A 21,736-nucleotide genomic window follows, 5' to 3' on the forward strand; every position below is an offset into this window, starting at 1 on the left:
ATGGTCTACTGAACTTCTATTTGATCGCTCAATAAGCATTTTATGACTCATATTTCTCCCACATTTTCCATAACAATTGCGCAATACTTCCAGAAAGTGTGTATTTCCTCCATTTACAATTAAATTTATTGTTTTGCAACTCAATCGAGAGAGAACGAGAGAAGCATAAGCCCGAGAATGGAAGCAATAAGAAGTTAGAAAGTGCTCGAACCGTTTATGTTTTATGAATGACAATGATCATGGCGAATGATTGATTGTTGTGGAATATAATCCGACCACCATTAAGTGGGCATAAAGAAATGCTAAAGAGAATGATTTCCTTTGCAGTGGGAGAGAGGAAGCATTGTGTGGGTCGTTATAAGGACGCCACTGAGGTGTAAATATGGCGTCGAAGACATTGTTGTAGCTGTAAAGCAAAGAAGCAAAAGGGCAAGAAAATTAAATGCACCCCTCGACAAGTGCTGCACGCACGGTCCCTCACTTTTAGGAGGATATAGCAAGACCCTCTGCAGACTCTGAACAAACACCCTCCATCACAGAGGAAAAATCCCCATGAATTTGGAATATTTGTATGCTTCCCCCTTCGCTTTTTGCCATGACATTTGTTGCAAAAAGGTCAGCGAGGGTGCAGCCCGTAGTTGATGAAATCCCATTTTGCCGAAGACACAGAGAGTACAAGCAAATTCCCTCCGTCAGGTCAGACTCTGCGCAAACACAATCAATAAAATTGGTTTTGTGCAAAAGGCGCGAGAAATTCATTTTCAACACACGAGCCTCACAGACATAATTTTCAGCGCGAACATTAACAAATTTTATGGTTTTTCCCGATAATTGCACACCAAGAGTCACATTAACCATGAGAGACTTCTTTTAGCGAATTAAAAGAGACACACCGTGGAGGGATAATTGCTCATGTGAGGTGCTTCTTGAAAATTATGTCTTGGCAAAAGGAGCGTCCACACAAAAGAGCAAATGGAAATGCAAAAATAGAAATTTTATGCTTCAGTCGTGGAAAATATGAAGATTTGTTCGAATTTTAGGAGAATTTCTTTGTTTTCTTTTTGTGATTTTATCAAAATATGTTAAAAATCTCTTAAGTGGTTTTAGTTTTATTAGAATCGGACAGATAGAATCGGAAATATTGAAGAAAATGTAAAGAGATTCAAGAAATCATAATGGCGTCTTTGAAAACGGATTTTGACTTAACGGACTCAAAGGATTAATGACTTCAGAGAACCGTCAAGAGGCTATTTAGGTATTCAAACATTCATGTCAATGTTTCTTCGATGAATTTGTCGCAATGAAACATTAACGCTAATGTTTTGACACATTTAATAGGGGAAAAAGGGAAAAAAGGAATTGCCCATATTTTTGTAATTTTTGGGTATAATTCCCAGTGGAATTTTTTTTTATTTTTTTGATTTTCTAAAAAAAAGGGATAATTTCCTCGAATCCGAGAAACATCCATATAACCCTGAATAACCTCCTTTTACCAAAAAAAATATCAAAGAAACAAAATGATTTAAGAAGAACTCTTCAATATCTTATTGAAAGGATTCACATGGGCAGAAATATCCTGCCAATTACAATGATTAAAGCGCAGGATCCATTAGGAAGGTCCCTCCTCATCTGTATCCTTGTTGTAGATATTTTTCTCCGCATCTTTCTCAGCCAGAATTTTCTGAATTTCATCTTCTGTATCCGATCCGGAATCTACGATACGGTTCCTGGAGGAAGATCCTTGGGCTTGGTCAGGAGGACGACGAGCTTCATCGTGAACTTCATCCTCACTGTCTGATTCATTCCTTTCGCTGCGATCGAGAGCGTAGTGTCGCCATGGGAAGCGTATCCGTTCGGAGTAGCAATCCAGGATCCAATCTTTCTGCACAATCTTCCCTGATCCCTTAACCTGATGGTACTTTGGGGTATTCTTGAAGGCACAAATGAGGTGGGTGCAGCTGCTGCTCCAAACTGGTCGGTACCTTGCTCCCATTGCAGATGCTTTCTTCCTCAAATCTTCCCTTTCCGGATTCTCAATGCCACTGATCGTGAAGATCACCCCATTGAGGAGTTTGCTAAAAGGCTGATAGGAGATTCTCTTCTCTGGCTTCTTTGGTTTGATTTTGGGCACATCTTCACTTCTTCGTGGTTTTTTCGCTGATGTTCTTCCATCATCGTCTGAATCCTCAGAATCGTGCACAATTCGATTTTTTCTTAGCCGATCAGCTTTCTTGGGCTTCTGTGAGGAATCTCCATCCTGCAGATCTTCTCCGGATCCCTGAATAGCTAAAACATGAGCTGCAGAAGACGTACTGGTTGACGGTTGCTCAGATTGCTCACTTTTCCTGCGAGATTCCTTCCATTTCAAGAACAATCCACACTTCTCATCAGAATCCGGGGATTCATTCCGGAAAAGAAATTTCCCCAATGATGAAGTTTTCTCGAGCTTCCCTGAATCCGGGACTTCCTCTTCTGCCGAATAAATCGTGACAAAAGACAGCCCATACTGAACATGAGCATTGAAGGGCTGTGAGCAGACAATCTTCACAAAATCCCATTTTTCCTTGACCACATTCTCCACCAGGGCAGTTTGGCTGAAGCATCTGACGTGATTAGTATTCTCCATTGCTCTGCACTCTATGGGAGTCATAAAGGAAGCACTCAGGAGGATTTCTTGGTACTTTTCGGGGATCATCTCCTGGCCCCGTCGTACCACGAAGACACTGATAAAACAGGAAGATTCGTTCCCTAAATCAATCCCATTGATTCTGGTTGGCTTCTCAAGTTCAATTGTCACGTACTCCGTCTCCTGACCAACTCCCTGACTTCTCCATTTGAGATTTTTTAGAAGATTCGAAGCAGGAAATGCCTGAAATTGTTTTTGAGGTTATTCAGCTGTTTTGGATGAGATTTTGGGAATTTGTGGATATTTAGGAAGAAGACTTACTGAATCTTCACTACTGAAGCTGTAGATACTCTTCAGTGTAGTCCTGGACATGATTTTTCCAGGAAATAATGAAAAAATACGTAAAAAATCAATGAATGAAACGCGGGAAAGGAATACTGAGAAAAAGCAAACAAGTTGGTAAAGTTGGTAAACTTGGTAAAGGTATTAAATTGTGGAAAAATTAGAAAATTGCAGTTTTTGACCTAATTAACACAGAAAGCATGTAAAGGGCTAAGAATTAATTAGTTAATTTTATTAAAACACCAATTTAACGATTCAAACAAAAAATTATCAACGTTTACTTTCTGCTCTGTCTTTCCAATATAAGATTTCCACCATTGAGCGCCATTTTTTTTTTAATAGAACTTTTTTTTATCCACTTTAACAACAATTTTCCTCCATAATTTATCTTCCTCTCTAAATGCATTTACGCGTGTAATTTTTAGTGACACGAGAAGTTAATTAAGCAAAGAATTCTAGCGCAAACAACTTATCTAATGGATTTTTAATGCTGTCTTCTGGGATTTTTATTGTTATAAATTCTCTCCAACTTTTCCCCTTTATTGCTTCCAAATTAAATGTTTCGATCTCATCTTTTTGAGAGTCTCCAACCGGATTTTTAGCTTCTGCTTCTTCATCCGCGAGAGGAGAAGTTTTTTTTCTTTACAGAAAAAGAGTATTTGATGATTTAGGAAATTACAGAAAGTTCAAGCAAAGTCCAAACAATTGTACAAAATTACATGTGATTTTGTTGAAAATAAATTACAAATTATTATTTTGCTGAAGAATGTTGTGGGGAGTGATTGAAAAAAGCATTAATAAAAAAAGTCTAAAAGAAGCAAAAAACGTTCCGCCCTCGGCGGCATTCGTCTCTGATTGAGAACTCTTCGAGGAATGGCTATAAAGAACTTTCTTGCATGAGAAGAGGAAGGAAGCTATTTGCACGCAGATTCTCAACTCAAGTGCGTAATTTCTCGTGCATATAATTCCCATGTTGTCGATACAAATCTCTCTATGGGCACACACAGCAGGAGGATTCCTGACTGACCCGTAGAGAGAGTGGAGACTTCTTACTATATACAAGGAATGTTTCAATTATAAATGAAAAGCGCGCCGTTGAAGATGGGAAAGATTGTTTTTATTGTAATTAAACATGCGCTTTGCCTTTCTTCTTTTTTTCATACATTATATATCTAATTTTATCCCATAAAAGAGTCGACAAAAACCGTTAAACTCACGTGAGGAAAGTTTTCTTGCTAAGCGCGAGAAAATATTAGAAAAGAAAATCGATTGATTAAGCGCATTAATTCTGCATCTTCTTGAACTTCTAAGACAGAGTTGAAACTAGCAAAGAGCGTATAGATTTAAGAGAAAGATTATTGAATTTTAATAAGTTAATTTGTATATTTTCTTTACAAATACATTTTTGAAAATTATCGTTTTTAAGTGTCTGAGTTTTTCTTTTTATTTTCTTCATCCAAATCACCATTACTTTTACCAAACTTACCATAAGTTTTACCAAAGAAAAACTAACCGGTTTTTCAAAATTATCGTTATTTTAACGGAAAAAAAACTAAGAAAAATCAAAGAAAAACAAAAAGAGGTTTTGCTTGAATTTTTGAAATGATTCAATAAAAAATCTTAGCTAAAAGTTTAGTTAAAATCGTATTTTTTATCCATCAAGTTACAAAATTTCTAATTCTAAAATATCTGAAAATTGCAATTTTTTTTTTAATTCTAAAATAAAAAAAGAATTTCTTTCTAAATTTTATGGCAAATTCCTTTCAACTCTTCAACTCACTAATGAACTAATAATTTCCGACAATGTTTTGTAAATTCTTATTAGGCCTATTTCCGGAAGAAGAAAGGCCCCACGAGAGAGGAGGCCTGTCTCTAATGTGGTGAGGGCACGTACTGCTGAATGATGTTCAAATGCGTGGCGATCATGAAAATCCATTCAAAAATTGATGAATGACAAATTGCTCTAACTGTTGGCTCCACTTCGTTCTTTTTTTCTGCCCGAATTGTCCATTGAAATTTTTTTTTGGGTGAAAGACTTGCAGGGAAATGGGTGAGAAGCCCACAATTCTATAATTGTACACTCATCTTTTTTTTTTCGCGGATCACGCCTCGGAATGCGATAGGGAATTGGAGCATAAAATTAACCACAACACTTTTTTTTCGAGAGGGGAACTGCGTGTACGTGCTGGGAAAAAAATGTCTCTTTTCTCATTTAAAATATAATAAAATAAAGTTTAATTTTAGATTGTGTCACTCGAAAGCATTCATCAAAGAGCTATGTGGGGTGGGAAGATGGGGGCGGGTGTTAAAAAAGCCAGAAGTACATTTCGGAGTCATCAACTCCATGTCATAATCCGGAACACTTTCATTTTGCCTTTAATACACGATTTATCTTACATTTTGGTCTTGTCTTTTGTCTAAAAATATCTGTTGTACAAAATTGTATTTCAGTGCGGTGTGCGCCTTGTGGGCTGTGAACGTCCCAAAGACTTCCTCAAATGGCTGGGAGGGTTCTCGGGGGGCTGAAGGAATGTTGTCGACGAAATGATCACCAGCGGTGCACTTCAGAATAAAAACACTCCAATTTAGTGAAGTGAGAAGTTTATGTGAAGAATGCCCGCCAAGGTGTTCAAGACGCCTAATATTTATTTACATTTTTTCTCAAAGATTTTTTGACTGTTGGGAAAATGATTATCTTTTTAATACAAGAACGTTAAATTCATTGAAAAAGGTAATTTATTGAAGAATAAAAGCAAATAAAAGGATATAAATAAGGCCTAATTAAGCAGACAATCTGGGATTCGAACCCAGGGTAACAGCATAGATAGAGAACGTTCAAACCATCTGCACAAAAAAATATTTTATTAAATCACAAACATTTCTTATTATAAATTGCGACAAATATTCTCTTTTCATGAATGAATGAATGAATTTATTTTGGCATGCCCTATGGAACTACATACAAAACTATACAAAACTCAAATTTCATGAACTTCCATGAAATGCATTTTCCGCAATTTCCTGTCGAATTTTCCGATCGTATTTTCCGGAAAATTAAAATATTCTCTGTCAGTACATTAAAATCAAAAAGTAAATTTTCTCCGCACGCATAAGGAGTAATTCACAATTGCAATAAGAAAAATGTTAAAGCGAAAAAATTGGGATTTTCCACACTTTTCTGTCGGATTTTCCGGAAAACCAAAATAGCTCCTAAAAGAACTTTAAAAATGCTACAGAATTGATTTATTGTATAGCTGTGCCTCGTAAAGGATAATGAAATAGGAGAAATCTTCAAAATGAAATTTTTCCACATTTTCCGAGAGAGTTGGAAAATAATTCACAAATATAGGGTAGAGGAAAGTCTATGGAAGACGCTTGAAATAAATATGGCTTTAAGGTCTTAATAACAATCCAAGAAGACAAATATTCTCGATTTTCCACGCCCTTAAATAATTTTCAAAGTGCATTTTCGCGTTTTTCCATAGGTGTGATTTTTTTTAAATATTGGACCTAATTCAGCGACCAAGAAACCCTTAAGATCTTTGAATTTTGTACTTAAATTTCAAGCGAATTTCAAGAGTTTCTTGGTCGCTGACTAAGGCCCATTATCGAGGTTTTAGCTGTGATTCTTTCTTCAAAGAAGCACAGCTTCTGTGTACACTCAAAAATCGAAAGTCGTCAGATCGGGCTCAAACTTGGGATGAGCACGAATTAGGGTCCCCACATTCCAAAAAACGGTGGCGCCAAAAATCTGTCCGGCCGTCCGGCCGTCCGTCCGTCCGGCCGGAATATAACGCAATATTGCAAGAGAACGGTAATAGATAGAGACTTGCGGTCAACGGCAAAGTTCATATATCGGGTGGAAGACATCCGATTATGAAGTCAGATCCGACCCCCCACCCCCCCGTCCGCCATTTTGAATAACCCCCAAATTTTGTTTTCGCTATATCTCAGTCCCTATTATAGCTAGAGATCTGAAATTTTGATATGTTGTAGGGGACATCAAGACCTTTCCAACGATACCTCATTTTCGAAAATCGGCCAAGCCGTTTAGCCAATATGGCCGCCACAATTTTTCATCGAAAATCGGCCATAACTTGAGAACGGCTTGACCGATTTTGATCAACTCGGGCTCAAATGAAAGATAATAATGAGCCCTACAACTGCTCGGAACATTGCAAGTTCAAAAAATGACCGCAAGTGGCGCTAAAATCGAAAACAAAATTTTCGATGAGTTTTCGATGAATATCTTGAGCACCGCTTTATAGAATTGCTTCAAATTTTGATATGTTATAGCTGGCTATAATATCTTTCATCATGCCAAAAATGAAGAAAATCTATGTAGCCGTTCCGGAGATATCGCGTTTTAAAGTTAACATGTCATATCTTGAGTTGCATGAGACCAACGCCCCGCGAAGCGGGGCGTTTTATATACACATATAAAAGTAAAATATATATAAATGCATAGATATATACATTATATATACATATAAAAATGCAAAGATAAATATTAAATATAGAATGGATGGAACAGTATAAAGCGAAAGAACGGTAAGTAAAACTTACGGGCTGTGATTCTTTCTTTGTCAGTGAAATGTGAAGATGGCTGAAAATTGAGGATGGGCAAATTTTGAGGAGAGACTTACTCGTGAGCCGAATCACAGCCAACGCCCGCCACGATTAAGGATTTCTTTAAAATTTCTGCGCGTTGGCTGTGATTCGGCTCGCGAGTAAGTCTCTCCTCAAAATTTGCCCATCCTCAATTTTCAGCCATCTTCACATTTCACTGACAAAGAAAGAATCACAGCCCGTAAGTTTTACTTACCGTTCTTTCGCTTTATACTGTTCCATCCATTCTATATTTAATATTTATCTTTGCATTTTTATATGTATATTTTTAGTGATAAAAGAATATTTTTTCTGCATGTTCTCTGGAAAATTACCAAAAGAAAAAAAAATGATATAAAGCCCGAATTAGCATGAAACAACAACAAACTGTGTCTGGGACATCTTGAGTCTCCATCCACAACGAGTGGAAAAACAACGAGAAGTTGTAGGTGGTGATAGAAGAATTAAATTTAAGTGAGATATTTCAAATGGAATTTAAACTTATGGTGGAGCTATTGATGTCCCCCCACACATTAGGAATTTCTGAGATCGTGTGCTCAAATGTTGATAAGAACCACTCGGAAGTTCTTCTGAGGCAGAGAACTCTCCCAGCTCCGACAACTCCCCCTAAAAAGCCTCTTTATCACGTCAAGCAAGAGAAATTCCGCGCGAGAAAAAGGGGTTGTGAAATGGTGAATTTCTCCTCGAGACGTCTCAAGATGCCAATTATGGACAAATTATGCAATTTTTGAAAATTATGGAAATTATTTTTCCTCCGCGTATTTCACATGGAATGATTTTGCAATTTGAAGAAAAATTGAGCACTTTTTACAAAAATACAAGGAGGTTTTTGACCATTTTCAATTAAAGTTTCATAATTTGATGCACTACCCCTCAATAATAAAGAAACATGGACTTCCAACGTCATTTTGGACCATGCGATATGAGGGGAAGTATAGCTATTTAACACAATTTTGGTGTCTCTTTGTTCATATACCATATTTCTTAAAAGATATTTTGCCAGAAGAATGCCAAGATCACAACATCCTTACTTGAAAAATTATTTTATCACAGCATTTCCTACCCACTTTTATGATCTTTAACACTGCAATACGATGCATTTTACTTAAAGTTTAATTGAAAAATTCTATGGCACTAATTGTCGGAATTCCAGAGCTCTCTTTCCGATTATCTCGTTTTCTCGGCATTAAATTCTTTAATTTTTTTCACTTCTTCATCACTTTCGTGGCAAAAGGAGGTTGATGCCTCGGTGAAGATTTTATTTTCCCATGGCTTTTGATAAAAGGCTCAATGGGAGAGGGGGAGGGGGAATTGGAATTTTATAGAGATTAATTGCACTCGACCAGCAAAAGGAGTTTATTAGTTGTTGGAGTAAATATACGCCAAGAGCAATTATTTACTTGAATTATTGTTTCAAGTGTCTCATGAGTGAGTTTTTGTTGTACCAACAGCACTTTAAGCACCAACTTTTTGCCACGCAAAGAGACATTTCCCTGGGGAAAATAATATTTCTCTTCAATTCTTTAATGTTCTTTAATGTTAATTTGTGTAGAACTTTAGAGAAAAAGAATTTTTTCATATGGACAGAACTTGTATTCGAACTCATTATTTTTGGGATCTACGTATAAAATACGGTCATTTCATAGAGATTTAAACCACTGGGCTAATTAGAAAACATTTCTTTAACATAGACAGTTTAAATTTAAATATTTCCCAAAGCAAATTCTCATTTATTTCCTCAAAATCTCAACTTTATCTTCAAACAAAGATAAATTGCTTTATTTCATTTTAAAATTGAAAGGAAAATGAAACAAACAGACGAGAATCACGATGGAATCCCTGAGCAATGGTGCAGAAAGAGTTGTTGTTGATTTCATGACAAGAAATGTAGCATATTGAAGTTCTTTTCCATCTCGCCGAGAGAGAAAATAGAAGCAAAAGTATATTATAAAGTGAGAAGGCCCCCTCTTGTTCTATCTCAATAAATTACATTATTGATTCAATTATAACATTTTAATTGAATTGGTCACGTAATGGTGCCAATCGAGTGGGTACTCAAACACTTACAGCCCCCCGCAAAATTCATAAAATGGCACTTTGGAGTTCAATCACGAATGCAAATTTGATAATTGCTATTATTAAAATTAAATAGAATTTGTTAAAATTTTTTTTTCCTCTCAAACTCTGAAGGAGTCTTGTAGAGAATTTTAAGCTCTCAGAATTAATTACGTTGTTCCGGGACAGCCCAAAATGACTCAGGAAATTCATTTAATTCTCACAGCAAACCCCCAGAAGATCAGAAAGATCAAGAAAAAATCCTGATAGGGCTCTTAAAGTCTTTTTCTCTTACCTTACAAAGTTGTGAGCGCGCGCGCGAAAGCTGCGGATGACGCTTTTGTGCCGTTGACGCAAATTAATTGCAGAATTCCATTAAACGAGGAATTTCCATTATAAATAGATCATTTGCGAATTATTCTCCAATCAGTGGGTAATGCTATTTTCAACCTCTCCTGACTTGGTGACACTAGAAACTCACGAAAGTCGTGACTTGAGTGCAATTCACGATTTTCGCGCGCTCACCAAGAGGTGCCTTTTTGCACTTCATCTATCGCGCATAAAGCTTTGCGCCATGATCATGGAAATTCATCTAATATATTATGTAGGTAGGTAAAATAAATAAATAAAAAGGTGTAAAGAAATTGAAAAGAGATTGTTAAGGAATGTGGGTTAAATTTTAAAGATTAATATGTAATATTAAGTTTTTGTTTTGAGAAAAATTATTAAAAAATGTTCTTCCTTATAAATTTTACATATAGGAAAGACAGTGCAGAAAAGAAACATTTTGTTTACTAATAATTAGAAAAAATAAAATAATAACAAATTAAAATTTTAAATAAAATTAAATAAAGGGGTATACATTGTGATACAAATCTTTTCTTTTCTTTCCTTACAATTCGTCAGTTATAAGTTCTTTGGTATTCTGGGAAAAATCTTATAAGTCTGAGATAGTGCTAAGTGTATTCTAGACCTAGCCCGTGTTTAACTATTAAAACTTTAAAGGCTTTATCTTATAAACAATTCTAAAGTGGATTGTGTAAAACCTAAAAAATGCAAGTTTGACTTAAAAATTTTAGCCTGACTTAAGAAACAAAGTTAAGCCACTTATTTAGCCAGGGCTTTTTTCTTAAGATAAACCTTAATTCTTTTAAATCAGACTTTTAAGACGTATTCAGACTTAGTTCAGCTCAGCATGATCCAACCTTGAAGCCTTAATAGCCTGACCTTAAAAAAATAAGTCTAGTCTACAACAAAAGCCTTAGTTAAAAGTCTTTAAACCTAGTTTGAAGAAAACTGTAGTATAGCTTGAAGAAGTTTATTCTGATTTAGAAAAACTGAGATCTGACTTAAGACGATTTTCCTTTAGCTAAAAAAATGTAAAATTCCTAAATTACAATTTCCGATTTTTTAGTTTTTGAATACTGCTGAAAATTAAACCAAAATAGAATTAAATCCATGTGACCCGGAGAAATTCATCCTAAACCCGTAGCCCGGAGATCATACCGCGAAACTCAAGGTCTCCGGGTGAACAATTAATTCTTTGTTTTTTTTTTCTTTTATACAATGACAACAGAACGATTTAAAAACTTCGTCTATCAAAATCTTATAGCAAACTTATAAGTTGTTAGAAAAGATTTTTATCAGAATCTACCTCAAAAATTCATTTTTTAAAAACAATTTAAAAAAATGATTTTGGCTTATGGCACTTAAAACTATGACATTAAATTAACTGACAGTTACTTATTTTTGACGTCCATCTATTCTTACGTTAATTTAAATCGAATTTATATAACAGACATTCAAATCTATCTCTGTAATTCCATTTAAATCATTTCAAATTAAATTAAAACTTTACAAATCTTAGCACTAAATTGCCCTTAATAGCAATTGGTCTGCAATTGGCACATTTCATGCCAATCTTTTGTGCGATTCTCTGCTTCCACCCACCCACATTTTCCTAGAATTCCATTTTCTCTAGGCACTTTGGAATGCAAATTTCACCCTGATTTTTTATTTCCTGCCAATTCGTCAGCACTTTTCGTCTCTCAAGCCCAGGCTTGACAGCATGATTGGAGCGTACTTTTTAAGTGCAATTTGTATGCCATGGTGTATGCCGGCCGGTTGAAGTGGCAGCAATAATCAACTGACATGGTGGTGTACTTTTGGTGTCGCGAAGCCCAAAAAGAAAAGAGTTCACCCACCCGCCTTGGATACGGTCTCATTAATCACCTGATTCGAAGGTGTTGTGATGTTCTTTTTTTCCATGTTCTACACCGACGGGTGACCCACATTCGTGCCGTGGCCCCCATATGGCCACAAAATGGTAATATTTCCGCCCCAGAGGCCACCCCGCGGGCGACGTGAAAAAAAATGAACGGACCAGCCCTAAGAGGCCAAAAAAGTGCTCAAAATGTGGGTGAGGTGGAGAATCGATTTCTTTGTTGTTTGAGCTACCACAACCACCTTTCGGCAGCGCGACGTTACATACATAAAAAAAATCCATAAAAAGTCTGGGGAAGTAGAGCCATAATTAACCCCGTGACCCATTTATGACTCCCACATGGCGGGAAGGAATTTTTGTTTATTTGCTGTTGTTCAATTTGTCCGAAGACAATGTTAGCTCTTTGTTAACTGCCCCATAATGCAGATCATCAATTAATCTATTATCTATTGCGATCTCGCAATTGCCAATTGAGCAATGATATATAAATTCCTTCTATATATAGTTGAAAATGCGTCATTTAACAGCGAAAATCCCATCAAGAGCGGCCTGAATTTGCAAATCAAGCTAATAAAAATTTATTGATAAAATATTCTCATTAATTTCTCTATTCCTGGAAAGTAATATCATTTTATAGATAGAGCAGCTCTAGGGGGTCTGTTGGGAATTTTTTTGACATTTAATTAAGCATTCCTTGTCAGGAAGGACGCGTGAAAATGGCTGAATCAAATGGCGGCGCGCCGAAAAAACGGTGGGTTGGCTGATAAGGGGCTCACATGGCACGAAAATATAATAAATTGTGGCCTTGCACCCTATTCTGTGCCTACACCCACGGAAACGCATGTTAACCTGCGCCACCCTCAACTTTTTCCTCGACAGCCACACGCAATTTTTATGACGAGAAATCGATTTTGGATTTTCCCGCCGTGGATGGCTTTTTTGCACCCAAAACTCAAACACACCGAACCGGAAGATAAACACAACAAACTGATTATTTATCTGTTGGCACATAAATAGAATTTAACGAACGACCGGAGCAATGCATTGCGAAGATTGAGAAGTTTTTGGCTTGGGTGAAAGAAAGCGAATTGAGTTAATGAGATAAATAAACAAAACAGAAAATACTTTGGGAATGAATTTTTGTGGTGAAAAACGTCAATTTCATTAGGGCAAATGTCAATGGAAAGAACTGTCATTACAAATGCCCTTATCGCGGTTGTCAATGAAAATGCCCTGTCCGTCTATTCTGAGCTATTTTAAAAGTTATTCCACTTAACGGTCAGTGATCCCACTCAAGGGCTAGTACTGTCTCCATTTTGCAAGCTGCGGTAGAGGGTCCCAGCCCGTATATACGCGCCTATTTAAATTCAAAACCTACAATTTATGTCACTTTGACAGAACAAAAAAATGTCAGCGTATAAATTCAAAAATTCAAAAAAACGAACTCTAAAAAAACGTTCAATAACAGCCTGACGTAACACTGCCGCAGAATTTTCTTCAAAAATAAAATGCAATCAACTTTTAAATGTATTTTTAACCACTCTGAGTGGAAAACTGCACGAAATATAAATAAAAACGTCTATTTTGGAGGCAAAAATATTATTTCTCTTCCAACGCGTCATAGCAAGTAAATCAACGAACATGTCATTATGCAAATAAACATGGAGAAAAATGGCTCTTGATGTTTATTTACCTTCCACTTTTGGCTCAATAGACATCTTGTTTCATAATTTTCTTGAAAAATCTTCTTTCACTCTACAAAAACACACAAGATGTGTATTTTTTTGCTTCCTTTGCAGTGTCTCTTTCGCAATAAAATATGTATTTTTATGTTGTGAACAAAAAAATGTTAATTATTTGTATTTTGTTCTCTTCCAGACGATGATCTAACACGAGGGACAATTTGTGGCAGTAAAAATATGGAGGATCATTAAATTTCACACACATCCACATGATACAAAGTAGAGCTGAGAATTGGTGACTTTGCAAAACGAAACAGCAGCAGAATTAATAAGAAAAAAAAATTCGCTAGAAGCAAAAACTCAAGAGATTGTGTGAAAAGCAGTGCTTAAAAATTCAAATTCTTTTTGTCCCCCATAATCGTGATATTTTTCTACGAAGGAAACCAAACACGCGCATTGCATAGGAAAGGAACTTTGAGGGCACAGTAGAGGAAATTTTTGTATTTTCGGAAAAGGAGTGTGATTTGTGATATTTCGGACTGACCTTTTTGCTTATTCTTCACTTTTTTTTTAATCATCTTCCCGCGAAAATAATTCTCCATAATCAGGCCAGTGGTGATATTTTTGCAAATAAAATTGAGTGTCAAAAGTGCTAAAGAAAACGAAGAAAAAAATTTAATTAGAGTGAGAGATTTTTTTGTCGTGCAGGAGAGAGAACGATAAGATTGCGAGTTATTTAAGTAAGAAAAAAAATTGAGAGTATTTTGTAAGGCAGAGCTTTTGGGTTGCAAAAATGTTGTCCTACATGTTGCCTGTTGAGGAGAAATCTCCATCTCCGCGCAATTTGAATCTGAGCCTCAATCTCAACCGCAATGGCGGTACAACCCAGCAGATCATCGATGAGACGTCCAAGCTGCTAGCCAGTGAGAGTACCGATCATAGGGAAAGTAGCGCCGTAAATGGGGATCACAGTCTGATCAAGGAGGACTCCTTTGACTCAGATGCATCATCCAAGAAGATAAAAATGGGGAAGCTTTCAACGACAAAGAGTGTGCCCCTCAAGAGGTGAGTTGATCCAAGCCAAAGAAAATTAATTATTAGAACGTCTTCACAATTCATTTTATTTTCTCACAAATAAAAGAAAAAATCTCAACATAAAAGAAGAAAATTAATGATTCCGTGTTTGCCTGTTGAGGTACAACAAACGAATTTATCGCAGGTTAATTTCGTCATACAAAAAGCTTCTTCCAAACCACGCGATCGTGTGTGGGTGAGTAAACAAATTGTACATTCGGGTATGATGTTGGAGATCAGTAGCATAAAAACAGTGCGCGCGATCTTGCGAGTTGTTCACCGTGAAAAAGATCCACATAAGATTATTATGTCTGCAATGGATCAATTTGAATTTCAAATTTCCCGCCATTAGCCACACACCCGGGGGAGCCCATTCAATTAATTTCCATTTGACAATTTTATAAATTGCACCTGTCTCGGGGCACTTCCTCCTCCTGTGGCCACCCTAAAGCCTCCCTCTCTCTCTCAACTTCTTGCATCTATTTTCCGGTGAATTTGCCACACTGCTGCATGAAAGCCATCCGTTGTGGCAGCAGCAAATCTCCACGAAGAAATCGCCTCAGCGAGAGCCACCACAGCGATGAATAATTCAACACCTGACCATGTATCATCTGCTGCTATATTCTAATCTCCGCATCATTTCTTGCATCATTTTCCCTCCTCTATTTTTTATTACCTGAGCTATTTTTTCTCCGTTGTACGATCATTTGCCACGCTCTGTGTAAGAGCCCTATCAATCCCATAAATCGTTCTATTTTAATAGAATTTTCATGGCGACAATTGGACTGGGTGCCGATTGAAAAGAAACAAAAAAAATTGCAAAAAGCCAAACAAGAGCTACAAATTGGCAGAGAATTGCCCGCATAGTCACTCCCATATGATGACTTCATCGATGACTTCACGATGGCACATCACCCACCATTCAAATCTTCCGCGCGCGCTATCACCTTTTTGCAATCAAAAATCCCGCGCGCATTTTTTCATTCCCCAAAACACCTGGCTCTGATCCAAATTTGCCCCACACAAACACCCATAAAAGTCATCACATAAACTCACATCTTGGCACATTACCCCAACTCACTGTGGGGCTCTCTTACGAAAAAATCAAACCATTGCGTCACACTCGGTTCTTCTCACTTCCTCAATTCACCTGAGATTCAGAGCACTGTTCGCAGGTATCTTGTTTTTTTCTCCCTTCCCTCATTTCGCGTTGAATATCAAAACGGCAGAATGTTTCTCATTTAGCTCAACTACTAATTCCCATTAGTGCTAATGACATACCAAGCACAGAGATTTCGCAAGTTAAAAGAGGGGAATTTAAGTCTACTAAGGGGCGAATAATTCCATGAAAAGATTGTCTTTATTTTAATTTTTTTGAAAGATTTTTAATCACGAAAAGGAGCAGAGAATTGATTTTCTTAAAATTTTCATTAACCTTTTCAGGTCTATTAGATCATACACTGACCCAAAGCCTCGATTTTTTGTAGTTTTTTTTTTTAATATTGAGTTAAAATTAGTACAAGACTATTTATTTACAATCCCTAATAATTTGATGACCACAAAAGGACCCCAAGGACTCAAGATCAAAAAGGACGAAAAATCGAAAATTTTTGAGTTAGGATTTTTTGATAAAAATGTCTTATTTTTTGAGCCCAAAGGAACCTATAAAAATTATTTTTAGTTTAATCAGCTCGCTAGATTAGTCGCGGACCTGAAAGGGTTAACAATGTTCCGTATTCTAACGTCGATCTGGAAATTATAAAATCATGTATTTGTGAGATTTACACAGGGATTTACAGGACTTGAAATTTTTTAATGTAATTTTAGGACTTAAAAAAATCTCTTAAGGACTCTGGATTTTGCAAAGAGATTTGTAGTTCTTTTTTTTTACTTTTATGGCGAAACTAATATTAAAGAAAAAAAAATTATTTCAAAACTAAACAAAAAAAACTTTTTATTCTATCTACAAAATGAGATTTCGCATTACATATAGTTTGAATAGAAATTTTTATGCTTTTCATCTCTCTCTCTTCCCATGAATGTTGGGGATATTATTTGTTTAATTTCTCAATAGAAAATTAAGACATAGATTCAGACAGAGAGAGGGAGTGAGAGAAGCTACAAAAGACGATACAGAGAATGTACCAAACCAACATTTCGCATTTGGCAAGCGCTAACATTCAATTTTGCTAACTTTCTGACTTGTTCTATAAATCTTCGTGATAGATTTGGCGGGAAATTGACAAGCGTCGACCTCGTCGTTAGGAAACATTTTGCGAACAGACGTTATGCTTTTTGGTACACACAGCATAGATCGTAGAGGAGGGTGAAGAAGAAGAGTTGAGAAAAATGCCGACACATTTTTTTGCATTTGACTTTTTTGTTGTTATTTTTATATTTATTAATAATTCCTCGTAACCGCGATGAATAATTTTTCATGTTGGGAATGAGGAGAAATGAGATAATTCCTCGTTAGAAATTTACGATGGGGCCTTTCTTGGTGAGATTGCGCGCGCCTACCGAAAGTGTGGTGTGCGCGATGAATTAATGTGTAACTAGCATTTATAATAAATGAATGAATGGGGGGATTGTAGTGCTGGCAGAAGTGATGGCTCTGTACGTTTTAGATTAAGTTGGGTGATATACCTACATGTGAGTATATATAAGAGAGCTTTATGCCACGCAAGAGACTCCAATATGAGATTTACCATCTGTTTTATGAATTATGGACACACACAATTATAAAACGCACTGTTCAATAACGATCTGGCGCAGAGACGTCTCTCTTTAAACTTTTGTGCATTAAATCTCCTATGTAGAGAGAGAGCCCCCGTGTTGTATTTTATTATTACAAGCCGGGAGGATAATTTTCATCAAATAGTATCCCCACATTGCCCCGCAAATTACCATTCACAGTCCCTCTATGATTTTCCTCACACCGCACCAGAGGCACTATGTACATGTACATAATAAATAAAATTAATGCCGCTATACAGTGATATATAGCATAAGAAACATTGAGTTTGTTTTCCCTTTTTTATCGTAATGCCATATCGCAGATTCTAATGCTTAATACATACCATTATACATGAAACAAATTTTTGCTCTTCCCACCAACTCAATTTACCCTCAATCTGTCTAATTAATCTCTCTGCCGTTTGATGCACAAGCAAGAAAAATCAACTGTTAAAGCGTGAAATTGTATCACTATTACATGGGAAGAAAATGTTGCTGAATAAATCGACTGGCAGGGGGGCAACAGCAACAACACACAAAAAAAACCTCAACAGACTTAAGAAAGAATGGTAACAATGGAAGAGGCAGTAAAAAAAAGTTATTCAGCTGCTTTTTCATCATTTTCAGGAAAATTTGCATGCACATAAACAGCCAAAGGGGAGATATTTCCACAGTGTGGTGTACTTACTGTTAAGTTTTAGCTTTTCAAGATTTATTTTTTAACTTTCTGTCTTGAAGTTTTTTTCATTTAAAAAAAATATATAAATTAAAGTTTCTGAGGTTTCTCATTATTCAAAAACCATTTCGGATTCGCGAAAAAATAGAAAATATTCCTGTGATTTAATCAATTCGATTCTAGAATCGATTTTTAGGTGAATTTTTTATTTGAAAACTTTTGTCTTTTAGGAATTTAATTGTTATTTTAAGGTTTATTTAAAACCCTAAACCATTAGAATTTGTAAATCCATTTTATAAAGAAATTAAAATACATATGAGCTCCCAAGGATTCTTCAAAAATTTTATAAAAAATTAATTTTTGAATTTTTTTTTGAAATCTCTCTAATTCAAAAATAGTGAGTAAGTTTATAACAGAAGAGAAATCCTTAAATTCTACAAAGTTCTATTCTTTACTTATTTAGAATTCCCTGATAAAATAATATAAAATGAGCAATAAATTCAAATTCTAACGTCTAGAATCTTTATAACAATCAAACGAAACGTGTACACCACATTTAGCAATAAAAAATCTTTCCCTTGAGAAAATTCTCGTACTTAATTCTGCTCTCCTCTGGGAACTATACTAAAGCAATACAACATGGGCTTGCTTTGAAAACACTGTAAAGTGTCTGCGTAATTTTTTTTTTTTCGTGAAATGAATCTCTGTGCAATCTCATCGTTGATTCTTGAGGCCGTCAAAACAGCAACACGCCAAAAATTCCAGAAGTCATCTGCGTCCCAATTAAATCAAATAAAATTAAATATGGGAGTTATCACGCGTAGCTGAGAGCGCAGCAAATGTTGCAGAAATTTTATGGAGTCAGTCCGTCGTGCAATTATGTCCGTCTCATCGTGTCACTGCCCATTATTGGTGTACAGAAGGCGATGTGTCTCGTGGGATATTTGCAAAATGGGACGGATAACGAGTGTTAAAAGTTTATTATGCCACCAAATTGCTATTTTGCCATAGGAAGATGATGAGATGGAATTCGCAGACCGTGCCGCTTGCCAACTGCGCAAATAATCACGAGAGACGGGGTTGTTCTCATATAAGTATGTTAGTTTGCTCTCCCATGCAAATGATGCAGAGAGAGAGAGAGAAAAGACAACTTTTTATGTTTTCTGAGAATGTTCTCATGCGAGAGAATATTATGTAGTTTTTGGGATGAGGGGGGCTATATGCTCAAGAAAAGCCCAATGTGACCTTCACTGTATCAATGAAGGAAGAATTACAAAAGAACTCAATCACGCACTCAATCGAACGAGGTGATTGAGTTTGAGATGCTCTTCTTCTCTGAATTTGCAGGTGATTAAGGAATAATTGAGGGGCTAATAAGAACTCAGATTGAGTGTTCAACCTCAATTAAGTTTTGAAAAGTTTTTCTAATCCTAATTCCTGAAATTCTAATGTTTTATTCAATTAAAGTTGAAAAACTTTTATGAAAAGATTTGCAAAATTATTAATAGATTTATTTTAAAAAAAATGCATTTACGGAACTAACAAGACTCACAAAAATATTTCTTCTTCTAGCCAAGTAAAAGTTCTCTCAAAATTACCAACAAATCTCTTCAAATTTCTCCAAATATCAACAATAAAAAAAAGACTTTAAACTAACTATTCAAACTGATCTTTAATCACTTCTGTGGCACTACGGCTTCCATGTCGAATTCCGTAATGATCTTAAAATGATTGCGCGCGTATATTATGGAGGTTTTGCTGGTGATTGGACTATTGCAATGCGCGCTTTCCTTTCCCCAAAAAATCATTACCACAATCACCACTGAGTTAATTACTCTGCAGAGTGGCGAAGAAAAAAAGGTTGCGCGCGATTAAATCACATTTTAGTGTTTCCATGGCGAATGCAATACTGCTGATTACGCGATAAGGGTTATCAGTGACGAAATTAGAGTCAAAACCATTAAGATAGCTCAATGGAGGTAAATATAAGTAGGTGTTTTGTTCATTGACTGTGTAGCTTGCGTCTCAAGGTGTTGTGTGGCTGTTGCATGATTAATTCAATCAATTTTTTGGCACACAATGGCACAAAATTGATGGGAGATAAAATTGAAAAGAAAGCAAAGCTCATTCACCTCCGACGCCATGATATTCCCCCTCAAAGAGATATTAACATTTTGATCTTCGTTAACCTTCAAAGTGAATTAAATGTCGATGGGTAGCCAGTCAGGTATGGATAGGAGAAAATGCTCGCGGTGTGGTGCTCAATCCACAAATAATTGAATTTATCCGCTAAAATCGCACAAGAAATTCCCATCATTTGATGTGCTGGATTCAAATGGCCAAAAGTCACGCCAAGGAAACTTTTGACTTTACCTCTGGGTGAGAGAGGGAGCTTTCCTGGGAGTTTCTACCTAGTTATGTATGTATATAATGGAGAAAAAAATTACGCGATGGTAGAAGTTTAGCATGTGGTTGAAAAGTTGTTAAGAAATTATACCACAAGTTCTGATTTTAGCTGTGTTTCTTTCAGACACAGCTTTTGTGTACCGAGCAAAATCGAAAGTCGTCAGATCGGGCTCAAACTTGGTATGAGCACGAATTAGGGTCCCCACATTCCAAAAAACGTATGCGCCAAAAAAATTTTTTTTCCGGCCGGCCGGCCGTCCGTCCGGCCGGATTATAAACTTAAATTGCAAGAGAACGGTGATAGATAGAGACTTGCGGTAAACGGCAAAGTTTAAATATCGACCTGAAGAAATCCGATTATGAAGTCAAATCCACCCCCCCACCCCTCCGTCCGCCATTTTGGATAACCTCAAAATTTTGTTTTCGCTATATCTCAGCCCCTATTATAGGTAGAGGTCTGAAATTTTGATATGTTGTAGGGGCCATCAAGAGCTTTCCAACGATACCTCATTTTCGAAAATCGGTCAAGCCGTTTAGTCAATATGGCCGCCACAATTTTTCATCGAAAATCGACCATAACTCGAAAACGGCTTGACCGATTTTGATCAACCCGGGGTCAAATGAAAGATCTCAACAAACCCTACAACTCTCTAGAACATCCGAAGTTTCAAAAGTGACCGCTAGGGGGCCAAAAATCAAAAACAAAATTTTCGATTAGTTTTCGATGAATATCTCGAAAACGACGACATAAATTTTTTTTATTTTTTCATATGTTGTAGCTGACCATATTATCTAGCTTCATGCCAAAAATGAAGAAAATCTATGGATCCGTTCTCGAGATATAGCCTTCCAAAGTTGGCATGTCATATCTCGGGTTCTACAAGTCCGATCTTGATCAACTCAAGCGCAAATGAAAAGTTTCGTGAAACCCTACAAATGTCTAGAACATTGCAACTTCGAGAAATGACCGCAAGAGGCGCTAAAATCGAAAACAAAGTTTTCGAAAATTTCGAACTCGAATTTTTCGAAAATGGCGACATAAATTTTTTTCATTTTTCGATATGTTATAGCTGACTTCAAGACCTTTCAAACAAAAAAAAATTTATGAAAATCTATGGATCCGTTCTCGAGATATGGCGTTTTAAAGATTTCTTGAGGGATGACTTTTCAACTTTTCCCGACTTTGCGCATATTTAAATTAATTCGCGTTCTAGTTTGCTCTCACAAAATTGGTACACTGAAAGAAACACAGCTCTCGTAAGCTTGGTCAGCTTACCAGTACATTT

General features: G+C 36.3%; 3 protein-coding genes across 11 annotated transcripts in view; 1 reads left to right on the forward strand and 2 right to left on the reverse strand.

The window, feature by feature from the left end:
- Positions 1-21,736, reverse strand: part of LOC129789858 (serine/arginine repetitive matrix protein 1-like) — a 982,101-nt gene that overhangs the window by 307,103 nt on the left and 653,262 nt on the right. The gene's annotated exons all lie outside the window — the stretch shown is intronic.
- LOC129789920 (uncharacterized) overlaps positions 1-21,736 on the forward strand; it is a 61,132-nt gene that overhangs the window by 7,970 nt on the left and 31,426 nt on the right. The window contains exons 2-3 of one of the 3 annotated variants that reach the window (XM_055827049.1): positions 5,420-5,699; positions 13,755-14,623. In XM_055827049.1, the coding sequence (XP_055683024.1) occupies positions 14,352-14,623 (272 nt within the window). In that variant the 5' untranslated portion in view covers positions 5,420-5,699; positions 13,755-14,351. The remainder of the gene's footprint in view (positions 1-5,419; positions 5,700-13,754; positions 14,624-21,736) is intronic. The other 2 variants (XM_055827048.1, XM_055827046.1) reach the window with 2 other exon arrangements.
- LOC129789903 (DNA repair protein XRCC1-like) lies at positions 1,523-3,079 on the reverse strand. The gene is made up of 2 exons (XM_055827028.1): positions 2,948-3,079; positions 1,523-2,869 (listed from the first exon to the last, which is right to left on the reverse strand). The coding sequence occupies exons 1-2, from the start codon at positions 2,996-2,998 to the stop codon at positions 1,610-1,612; spliced, it is 1,311 nt and encodes a 436-aa protein (XP_055683003.1). The 5' UTR covers positions 2,999-3,079; the 3' UTR covers positions 1,523-1,609.

Source organism: Lutzomyia longipalpis, chromosome 2 (assembly GCF_024334085.1).
Source record: "Lutzomyia longipalpis isolate SR_M1_2022 chromosome 2, ASM2433408v1".
Lineage (NCBI taxonomy): Eukaryota > Metazoa > Arthropoda > Insecta > Diptera > Psychodidae > Lutzomyia > Lutzomyia longipalpis.